Source organism: Rhizophagus irregularis, chromosome 5 (genome assembly GCF_026210795.1).
Source record: "Rhizophagus irregularis chromosome 5, complete sequence".
Classification (NCBI taxonomy): domain Eukaryota; kingdom Fungi; phylum Glomeromycota; class Glomeromycetes; order Glomerales; family Glomeraceae; genus Rhizophagus; species Rhizophagus irregularis.
In genome coordinates this window covers 229,156-241,230 of record NC_089433.1, presented here as the reverse complement: position 1 = coordinate 241,230, position 12,075 = coordinate 229,156, and the positions used below count along the sequence as shown (strand labels likewise).

Sequence of the window (12,075 nt, the reverse complement as noted above, 5' to 3'; positions counted from 1 at the left end):
AAAAAATAGTATTTTTTTTAGAGATAATATACTTAATCAATTTCTCTTGATATACTGAGGCTCGTACATATATACATGCTACCCATATTAATGGGATGGCAAACCAAATCCCATTCCCTATCTCATTTCATTTTTCTATTAATATAATTTACATTGAAAAATACAAATATATTAAATAATAAAGAATTTCATGGTATTTTTTCACAAAATTTCATCATGTTTTTAATTTAAAGAATATTTTTATTAGTAAAAATAATATTTATTGGCTAAACTTTTTCAAACGAACAACTGTTATAAAAGAAAGCATGTAACCATTTCATCAACTAACCCATCAAAAAAATCACGATCATATGATATTTTGTGGCGTATGTAGTATGTAAACCCGTAAACCCTACTAACGTTTTTAATTTAAATTTATTTTTTAAATTTCTTGTTTTAAATTTTTAAAATTTCCGGGACCACGTGGTCTTGGAAAAATATGTAGATTATTTCATCAACCTGTCAACTTGTTAACGGGTTTTTGCCAAGAAATTTTTTTTATTATTACATGCGAAAATAAATACAAAAGTTCAGGACGTAGCCCAGGATACATATTATTTATTGATAAATTTTTGATTCTAGCCCTCTTACTAGCCGGAGAACTATCTACATTAACACGATCCTTCAACAACCTAACAATAATGCCTATTACCCTTTTCACGTTGCTTTGAAGCAATTCTAGGTTTTCTTTAACGGCAGTCTTCGTGAGATTAATTTGGTATTTGCTTCCACTCGTAGAGTATATATCATCAGGAGTATATGATAAAATGCCACTCTGCACCTGTGGTCACAATACCATAGATATAGTCAAAATAGTCATTCCCGAATGCTTGTTCCGCAGTTCATTTTTTCTTATTTGTTTGGAATGCACTTTCAAGTTTCGCCAGATCTAAGAAATAAACCATCATCAATGTTTCTAATATGTTAAAAAGTGAAAATGTGGCTCGTTAGCGTTGGTTATTGTCTCTACATTCGAAAGTTTTAAGATAATGTCCTCCATAAAGTGTTCGAACACCTTACCATCATCATCAATATCCTCGAAGACTGCAGGTTAATATACCTAACTAGTCAGTTTCGAAAATTAATTAATTACCTACCAGGAGTAAACTGTTTGATGTTTGTTATATCTTCCCATTGACCTTATTTTTACGCAACATTTCCTTCAAGTCATCGAGAGTTTTATATGAGGAATAATGACGTAATTTTTGACCAAGACCTTCAATAAACTTTGTAAGTGTTTTTGCTGGCCCTAATGCTAAACCTAGTATACTGTGAAACTCTTCTTATGTTGACTCAAGAAAGGCAAGACCAGCAATTTTCTCTTTACAAAGAATTTTAATATCATCCTCATCTAGTTTTAAGTCTTTCCTCCCAAATATTCGATAAGCTCCTCTGTATTAAAACCCTTAGCAACGTCCAACATCGTTTAAGAAGAAACTTCTTCTGTTATTGAGCTTGGAGAAGAAGGTGTAAAAGCTTGTAAAGACATAGTTTATATATGTATGTTTGTGCTTGTGAAAAATTTATGCACTCGACTGCAGTTGGTTTATGGATATAAAAATATTTTGGTTTCCAAAGTAAAGCGCTCGGAAGAGATTTTTTTGTATTAGCTAATGTATTATATTTATTGTACAGCCAAATAGGATCATCTTATAATAGTTATTGGTTAGGGGGGGGGGTAAAATATCGGTCACCCTGAAGGGGTGACACGATATTTTATCCACCATAACCAATAACTAGATTATTGCGTCAGTCACGCAAGATCATGCTATTATTATAGTAAGAGTATATAAAAAGTATAAGTAAACTGCAAATATATTTGATATTTAGCCATTAAAAGAAAAATATCAATTATCAAAAAATATCAGTCCGTCAAAATCTGCATGATCCTATTAGACTGACCAATAAACTATTAATTAAACAACGTCAAAAATATCAATTATAATTATGAATGGTAGATTAATAAAAAAAATATCAGCATGATGAAAAAAGCATGATCCTATTTGGCTGTAGAATAACAGATATTTATGCAATTAGGCGATGCAGTATTACATCATTACACGTGACATTTTTCAAGATTTATGACAAGAGCGTAATACTGTATATGCTTTATTTATGAAATAAAAAAACATTGCCGAAGCAACTGATACAAAAATTAATTTGTGAATATATCACCGTTACATTGGTATGAATTTAAAAATACTAATTATTTGTGTGGCACTGTTTCAGTAGGAGGATATACGATAACATTGATTCCCTTTTCACCAGAATAGATACGCTGGGGCTGTGTGAGTAAATGACTAAAAATTGTGTCTTGTAGTCCCATTCTTACTGATCCCTCTACTATGAATACATTGTTGTTGCTTAAGGTTTGGATTATAACGCTATCAGCTACGAACCCAACCTTATATAAAGCAAAACTGGTCGAAACAATATCCTGAAATCGATCTAGACGATGGTTTCTGATTGCCTCCGCAAAAGAAGAGACTCTATTGACATTAGCGTTAGATATCGTTACTTCAAAAATATCGTTCACTTCTTCACTGGGGATGAAACAATTAAGAATAATGTCAAGCTTGTCAGGCGTTTTGGACTTATCAGGTACCTCAGTCTTATCAGACATCTCGCTTTCCTATATACAAGGCCATTGTGAGAAAGTTTCGCTCCCATGCATACATATCTTCTGGCATAATACATACCTTGTTTTGTTATTTAACGGGAATGATTTTTGCGGGAAAGTTGGCTGAACTTCTACATACCAAAGGAGACGTGGCATATATATGATGGCGTAGTATAAGTATAATAAAGTATAATTGTATATACTATATAATGTAATTATGTTATATTAAAATTTTATTAAAGTATACCCGTGTTATTTTCTTTTGATTTTTTGTATGATGCTAAAATCAATACTAAATAAACAATTTCGTTTATTAATAATTGAAAGGATTTTGAACAATCTAAACAAATAAGACAAATTGGACAGGTATTCAAACAAAATTCCAAAGAAAATGTCAATTTATTTATTAATTTATATTTATATATTGATATGTTTACATACAATTATACTCCAATATACTTTATACTACGCCATCATATATATGTCACGTGTTATGTATCTTTCTAATATCCCGACTAGCCGAGTAACCCGAGTACCCGACAACGACACAACGACAATAAAAATTTTCAAGTGTACACTATATTTCGAATTTTTGCAGTAATATTACAGCCGATTTCATAATGTAGCAAATTAAAGAACTCGGAAATATTCAGTAAAGCTCAAAATAAGATAAAATTATACCACCATTCTCGGAATAGTACTCTAAAATTAGCGTATAATTTTTATTTATATCAAGCTTTACCGAATATTTTCGAGTTCATTAAAATTTGCGAAGTGTCTCGACCTTCTTTGAAATCAGCTGTAACTAATAAAAATTGCAGCGGTTACACGGATATCCAATTTACCGAGACATGAAAATTAACCGGCTGACATGAAATTACCCAACTCCTGACATGAATTTATCCGACTCACCATTTCAACAACAATCATGTGTTTATATTATGTTTGAATTCTTTTTTTTCAAGTAAATTATATATGAATTTATTTTTAAATATTTTATTTACATCAAATTGCAAAAAATAAATTTAAGATACAAAACATATCAACCAAAATCATTCCAAGATAAAAAACAGAAGACCTTCCATGAAAGATCCGTAATCGGATAAATCAAAGAAATTTGTTCTACGGTTCATTTCATTAATCATTAGAATTTAAATTTAAAGAAACCCCTTTTTCCTTTTTTGAAACAATTATAATATTCACTATTATCTGAATTTATGCATATATTTTGTCATAAAATGCAAAGATCATCACTTGAAAGGAAAGTATTATAATAATTCGGAATATTGATTGACCGAATAAATTATTTTGCATTTTAAAATCGATCAGTATAAAAAAAAATACGTATAAATAAAGCGATGTTTTTACCTTTATTGGATTCAATATATCCAATATCAAATTAAACATCAAAATGATTAATAAAAATCTTATTTTCTTATTACCGATACTCATCCTATTATTAAATCAAGTCCACGTTAATGCCGTGGCGCAAGATTACGTTCCTAGAAATATTGATATAGAGCGTTCGCCTAAAAATATTTTGGTCGGTTCTTTTCTTGGAGGAAGAAGCCATCTTAAACCAGTGTTAGATGTCGCTACTATATTGATTGAAAGAGGCCACAACGTAAGGGTTTTTCTTTTATTCTACGTGATAATGGTTTGGTCGTCGGTCTAAGTTTCTCCTATTTATATTCTCGATTCATAGGTAATATTATTAACAACAGGAAAATATGAACCGTCATCAGAATATCCAGGTCTAAAACAAATCACATTGGGATCTAAGACCCTGACTCCCAAAAATAGTAGTAACCTTCATAAAGACAACGACGATTATAAAATATTGATACATCTTATGAGATTAGCTACGGAAGCCTACAACGTAACTTATGAAAAATTCAAGAATACTGCTAAAGAAAATAATATTGATTTATTCATTTGTGACGTTTTGGCAAGCCAAGCTTGCATAGATGTTGGCAATAATCTAAATAAACCTGTTGTTGGTTTTATTGCATCTATGCAAAGTAATTATAAATAATCATATTTTCCTTTTTTTTTTAATAGCAAAACTCACTTAACGAAAAAAATTTCTCTTTTGTTTAGTGATGGAACCTAAATCATATAAATCTGATCCGATTTTCGGCTGTAATATCTCATTAGAAAATGAATCATTTTTTGAAAGGTTTAGGTGTACTTTAATACAACCTTTAGAAATAGCTTATGCTTATAAGCCTTTTGTGCGTCAATTAAATGACATAAGAGACCAAATGAATATAAAATCGGTATCGGAAATAGTGCCAAAAGTTTCCTTAGCTTTGATTGATACTTTCTTCGGTTTTGAGGTAATTTACATTTTAATAATTTTAATAATTAGTTCAACAAACTAGATAAAATTATCTCATAAAAATAATGGTCTTTTCTTTTTATTTTAAAGTTACCACAATCTACGGCACCAAATGTTCAGGTAATTAATGATCCGTACGTTAAATCCGTCCGAAATCTGAGGATATTCAAGGACTTATCCTTCGGATTATTAAACTGACGGATACTTCTATAGCGGATGATGGACGGATTGTTATATGAAGTTTAGCAAAAATTATAAAAGATTAATTTTTTTTCATTCTTCAATTTAATAGGAAATTGGACCAGTATTATCAGAAGAATATCCCCCACTTACGCCTGAACTCTCGGATTTTATAAATGGACACAAACGAGTTTTATACGTAGCTTTTGGTACACGTTTCTTCGCAACTATCGAGAATAACACCAAAATTTTACAATCACTTATTGAAGCAATCAACAATAAAATAGTTGATGGTGTAATTTGGGCATTATCTGAGACATCAAAAGATGAATTCAATCCAACATTAACCTTTACTGATGGTACACAAGTTCAAACTTTACCAATCTTAAATAATATACATCCACATATTCATATTACAAAATTTGCACCACAATTCGCTGTACTTAATCACACCAATACGAAATTATTTTTTAGCCATGGAGGCGCAGGAAGTACTCATGAATCCCTTTATACTGGTACTCCTATGTTAGTGTTACCTTTTGCTGGTGATCAGATGGGCAACGCTCAAAAATTAAAATCAGCCGGTATAGCATTATCAATAAATAAAAATGCTTTGGATGTCAAAGATATTTTAAATAAAATCGATTTCTTATTAAATGATGAGCATATAAAGAAGAATTCAAAGAGAATGAAATATCTAGCCAGAATTAATAGTAATAGAAAATATAGAGCAGCCGATTTAATTGAATATATGTTATATAGTAGTGGTTTAAATGAATATTTAGATGACGACTTTTTAAAAGAATGGATACCTGCTGAGTCTAGAATGGGATTTATTAAAGCAAATAATCTTGACGTTTATGGAGTTTTATTTATTATCATTCTTGCACTTATTGGAATTGCATTCAAATTGATTAAATATACTTCAAATTCTTTATTTGATAGAAAAAAATCAAAGCAAGCATAAAAGTTTCGCTTTAAACATAAAAATATATACACACGACACATTTTTTTTTAGTTTATAGATTATTTTTAAATTTATTATTGAATAAAAAGTTTAAACATATTACCAAATTTATTAGTAATTTATAATTATATTATAAATTTTACGTTATTATCAAATACTTGATGATCATAAATTTTTTTAAAAAAATACTATTGGAAAAACAGTATTTTAACGGAATGATTTTTTTTTTTTGATGATCAAAAATCTTTAAAATAGGACCGTGTCAACCAATTATCGGGATTTTGGTGTCGGATTTTTGGGAGACCCCGTGAAAAGCATTCCCGGTTACAAAATATGGATAAATGAAGACCCCATCGGTTTGATCATGATAATAAAAAACCAGTTGGTATACATCTATGAAAACCTTTGTGCGTATTAATCAATTTAAAAAAAAAAAAATCCTAAATTGGCTAGGTTCACGGGTATCCATTTTACCGACATCCAATGACGTACGTGAAAATCCAATTTTATTGAATTACGTGATATGTATTAGTCATAATATCAGATTGGTCGTACAAGAATATTATTGGTTGCTATGAAACAAGGCAATTATCTATTGCCTAGAACTATTCTCTTTTGGGGAAAAATTACGTTTGTGCCTGCTTCTTAGAACCCGTAATTATATTTAATTATCGATAACATGCAGTACGCTATAAGCCAATTTCTTAGGACTAATAGATAAATTTAGAAAGCCTTAGGTAAGTTGGCCGGAAGGATCATTTTCCCCACTAAGCAATATGGTTATATGATAGATTGTATGAGAACCCGTTTATTAAATTTTTTATTCCATATGACTATGTGTATCTCGTTTTGTACAGTCACATTTAACCGTGCATTTCAATCAAGAACAACAATCGAAGAAACCGGTGTTTCACATATTCTTCAATATTAATCTGTTCTTAAAGAGTTATAGCAACGTTCACTATGATGTTGATTACAAAACAGAAAATTCTTTGATACGTCATCTAACAACCAGATCTAATTCCACTAATTCTTTTTTTTTTTTGTTAAATTTTTTCACAAACAATTCCAAGATTTCGCTATTTAATAATAATTTTACTAAAAAAAGCACGTTATATGCGTAAAACATTTGTCCTCATCGTTCGGTTTAGTTCAATACTTTTGAGTCAAATTATGTCTTTATTTAATAAATAATATACCAACAGTAAATCACGTTTTAATTGTATAGTGTGAATTGTTTTGTACTACAAAAAAATAATCAGTTGTCGATCGTGTAATAATAAATCAAAAGATTTTTTCAGTACTAAATTAGCAAATAGTTCGTATTAAAATTATTCAAAATTATTTTTATCCAGTGGAACGAATTTTCTGATAGAACTGACTTAACAGTGGTTAAAAGATGCGCAAATACAATTCATGCATGTATGTGGTGGATGTCAATTATAATATTGTACGAATTGATAAGTATTCCTCGAACGATTATCGTGTCAAAAAATATTTGATTTTAAAACACATCGAAATATCGAAATAAAATTCAACTCGATCGACTCCGGTGTACCAATAAATTCACTTAATAAATTTCATTGTGTAAATATTTCTTTATTCCTTCTTTTTACTTTCAATATTTTCCATTATGAGAGTTATTAATAACACAGTACATAAAAAGAGGGATTAAGACTTCCGAGAAATTTTTTTTTATTATATAAATTAATCCATTATTGACGTTATATTGAAGAAGAAAGTAATCATAATGATCGTAAGGAGAACAGCTTTATAAAAATAACTTTTTAACGAAATTTTCATAAATTTTTGAATAATCTTACTTAATAGTCAAGTAACCCCTCCAATTGGTTTGTTAAATGTTTAAATACACAAATAAAAAAAAATTATATGAGAAGAGAAGCCCAAAGGAAAGAAAGTATTTTGTTAAAAGAAAGAAAAATTCTCTTGTATCCGCTTTATATATGAATTTTTATATGCATTTTAGTCTAAATGACATAAAAAATTCAAAAACTCAAAAAAATGTTCAAGTTGCAAATATGGAAAAATTTAAACCAAGATTCTATTTAAATTCATAAATTTATTGAAAAATTCTATTATTAGAAATTATACGACGGAATAAAAATGATATTATTTAGATATACATATCACGAGTTTCTCCGAGTAAAATTTTCCCGAGTTACTGTGTAAATGTGATAATGTGATGTATCACAATTTTGTAGTATAGAACAGCTACTATTTTTTTCCTATTATGTATGGTTTGTGTGTGTTATATCATGTAGTGTTTTTAATAAAAAAGGTATAATTTTTGATTTTACTAGGCGAATTTGGAAAAAAAATGGTTGTAAATTTATTAATCTATTTAGTAATCTATTTAATTAATCTATTTAATAATCCTAATCCTACTCCTAATCCTACTCCTACTCCTAATAGTGTCTTATTTATATTTTTTAAAAAAATTTTTTAATTAATAAATAGTAAATTTAATTAAAACTAATGAAGTAAGAAATTAAAATAAAATTTCGTAATATACCAACGTTTTTTATGAAAAATGATTTTTTTTACGTAATGTTTGATAACACAGATCACTTGGATGTTTATATTAGGAAAAAACGGAATTTTATGATCAAATCATGACACTCTCACATGAGATATATACATAATATTTTCTGAACATCGCACGCATGAAGAACTTTTCGCGTTTGACCTCTATTTGCACTTCTCTAATAACACAATGTTAACTATGTAAATAATCTGTAATTTTTCATAATTATTTAGGAAAACCGAGAACCAAATGAATTTTGGATTGAGGTGAAGCATGATATGACTTTCTACCGACTTTTAGAAGAGGTACGAATAAATAACATCTCCCCACAAACATGGAACAAATTCTACCCAACAAATCAACACTAACTTACTCACTGTTCCTTCCAACAATTTCTTACTATCGCAAGTGTCCAATTTTCTGAATTCTGACCAATGGGACCCCTCACATTACATTCACGCCACATATTCAAATCAAAAACAACCTAATTTCGTTTATTTGCAACCAGGGGCTCGCGTGATGTACCTAAATAATCCCTGATCGAGTATGGTATATGTAACGGTACCATAGGAGTAGTTACTAACGTAAAACTACCTGAACAGTGTATCTGAGTGTTAGGGGATCAATAATAGACGTTGATGTTTACAAACATACCCATTATTTCAATAACAACGTGACACACCCAGTTTCCATTGCAAAATTGCTTCACGCTCACTGTCCACAAGACTCAAGGATTGACCCTACCGAAAGTCACACTCACATTAGACAGTAATATCTTCTGGTCCGCCCTCAGCAGGTGCTCCACATGGGACAATGTCAACATATCTCACCTCGATGGATCAGCGTTTATGGTTTATCCTAATGTCATTCACGAATACTAGAGACTTCCACATGTTCTCAACAAAAACTGTCCCTACCTATTATTTAACAGCATTATAACAAATTCAATAAATAAAAAAATAACAAATAAATTCATTAAAATACTTTATCCGCATGAATGTTACATGAAAAATTTCATTATATTCATTTTTTTTATTATTTATTTATTTTATGTGAACATTTTTATTATTATTTTTTTATGCGCAATAAATAAAAAATAAAAAAAATAAAAAATCAGATGATCACGTCACCAACCCATCGCACTACAATTCAACTGTGCTACGGTGGGTCCCATAAAATACTGGCTAGTTTAACAATAATAATAATAATTAGAAAAATTATATTATCATTTCTATAGGTATCATTTTATAGTAATAGGTTTAAGGATAATTAATTTATTAGTATAAAAACATTTATTTATAAAAATAAACGAAAATATAAATGATTTATATAATAGAAAAATTTGATATTTAATAAATAAATTTTCATAGTCTGACTATCGCAATAGTACTAATATGAAATAATTAAATGATTATGCGATAGTATATGTGTATATTTTGTATACAATGACTCATTACAGCACTACAGCACTGCGCCTTTAATGTCAACATAGTAACATAAGTTACTGATGTTACTGATCAATCTTATCTATATTTGTCAATAATTGTCGTCACGTCGCGACGTCGCGTAACATTTTAAGAGTTTCAGATTAGTTATCTTTATACAGGACGTGTAGACAATTTTTATGTGTCGGTAAAAAATTTCTCTGTCCGTCACTCTCTACCCTGATGTCTCGCAGTATCTGAAGGACGCCTACTCCTGAAAAATCTGACAAGGACGGATGAAAGGGAAAAGCCGTTCGATATTCATTTCCAAAAGTGGCTAAAAAATGGCTCAGTAATTATCGTACTGCGCTATGAACGGATTTTATTCAGATTCCGATATGCTGGTATAATAACAATTAGTAACGGATTTTAAAAATTGCATAAACGGTCTGATATTATTTATATTTACCTTACTAATTTGATTAATAATCAGAATAACCAGTAAAATAATAAATCGCGTCCAGGGGTATTGCTATTACATAATTTATAAAAAATTGTACAACAATAAAATGTATAAAATGACCTTATTTCCTTTTTTTTTCAAGAAAAATTTTACAACACAATAAACACAAAAACCATCAAAGAAAATATACTAAAAATTCTTGCGAAATCAGATATTATCAAACGTAACAATAATATGTTTGGATGACTGGTATAGACTTACTTATACACGAACTTAAAACCCACTCTCCAAAGTATAGTGTCCTTAATGTTGTCTCCGAGTTCTAAACTCTCCTAACAAAAAAAAAAGATGACGGGACGATCTATACTGTATGGGTTGGGAGTGCGGAAGTGTGTGGGTTTGAGAGTGTTTGGTGTTTTATCTTGTTTTTTTCGTCGTCTTTTTTTTAAGTCTATCTTCTCTCTGTCTAGTTCTTCTCTTTTTTAGGTCTTCTTTTAAGCCCCTTTTCTTTACGTCTTCCCTTTGGGTTGGGAGTGTGGAAGTGTGGGTTGTGGGTTGTGTCTTATCTTATTTTTTTTGTCTCTTTTTTTTAGGTCTATCTTCTCTGGTCAAGCCCACAGGATTAGTTGGCGAAAAAAAGAAGTAATGAAATAAAATCTTCACCCAAATAGAAAGTCAAGTGGAACAAAAGTAAGGAATCTGAGGTCTTAAATTCACAAGTGAGTGTCTGTTATTTTTATCTGTTCACTGGGTGCCTTCAATTATAGGATACACGGGTAGTACCTCTGAGGTCAATCACAAACATGATAGTATCCGGTGAGGCCTACAGCGTTTAGTGAGGAGAAATAGGGATTACCATTATTTTCGAACGCCTTTTACCATTAATTTCGCCGAACACCCCTATGCTGAGGATATTATCTCTACGTGCTTTAATCCTGATAATTGTTGACTTCTGGTCGTGTTTATGCCTGGTTGTCTTCAATTATAGGATACACGGGTAGTACCTTGAGGTCAATCACAAACATGATAGTATCCGGTGAGGCCTACAGCGTTTAGTGAGGAGAAATAGGGATTACCATTATTTTCGAACGCCTTTTACCATTAATTTCGCCGAACACCCCTATGCTGAGGATATTATCTCTACGTGCTTTATCCTAATAATTGTTGGCTATTCGGATGATTCGAATCGGATCAGATCGAATCTGATTTTGATAATAATGCTTACTTGCTTAACCAAGTGTACATAGGTTAACCATTTTTTCTCTTTCAGTTTTCCGCCTACATCCATAAAGGATATAGAATGGAGGGCTAGTTTTGGGGTCTCACATGGGAAGAATTATTTTTGTCATAACCTAAGATATTGTGGTGCGGCGTTTTATAGTGAGGGTATCATGTGTGCATGTGTGTGGGGATAAATATACACTTGATAAAAATAGAAGATATTAAAATAGATATAGAGTTTGTTATTTCTTATTCGATTTTTTTTATTTTCGTAT

The 12,075-nt window shown here is 30.2% G+C and overlaps 1 protein-coding gene across 1 annotated transcript; it reads left to right on the top strand.

Annotated features, from left to right (window-relative positions):
• Positions 1 to 4,070: 4,070 nt before the first annotated feature.
• On the top strand, positions 4,071 to 6,147 carry OCT59_024627 (uncharacterized protein; the record flags this gene model as incomplete). The annotated part of the gene is made up of 5 exons (XM_066132886.1): positions 4,071 to 4,283; positions 4,365 to 4,680; positions 4,760 to 4,998; positions 5,091 to 5,120; positions 5,293 to 6,147. 5 exons carry the CDS (start codon positions 4,071 to 4,073, stop codon positions 6,145 to 6,147), a joined length of 1,653 nt encoding a protein of 550 aa, XP_065991565.1.
• Positions 6,148 to 12,075: the final 5,928 nt, after the last annotated feature.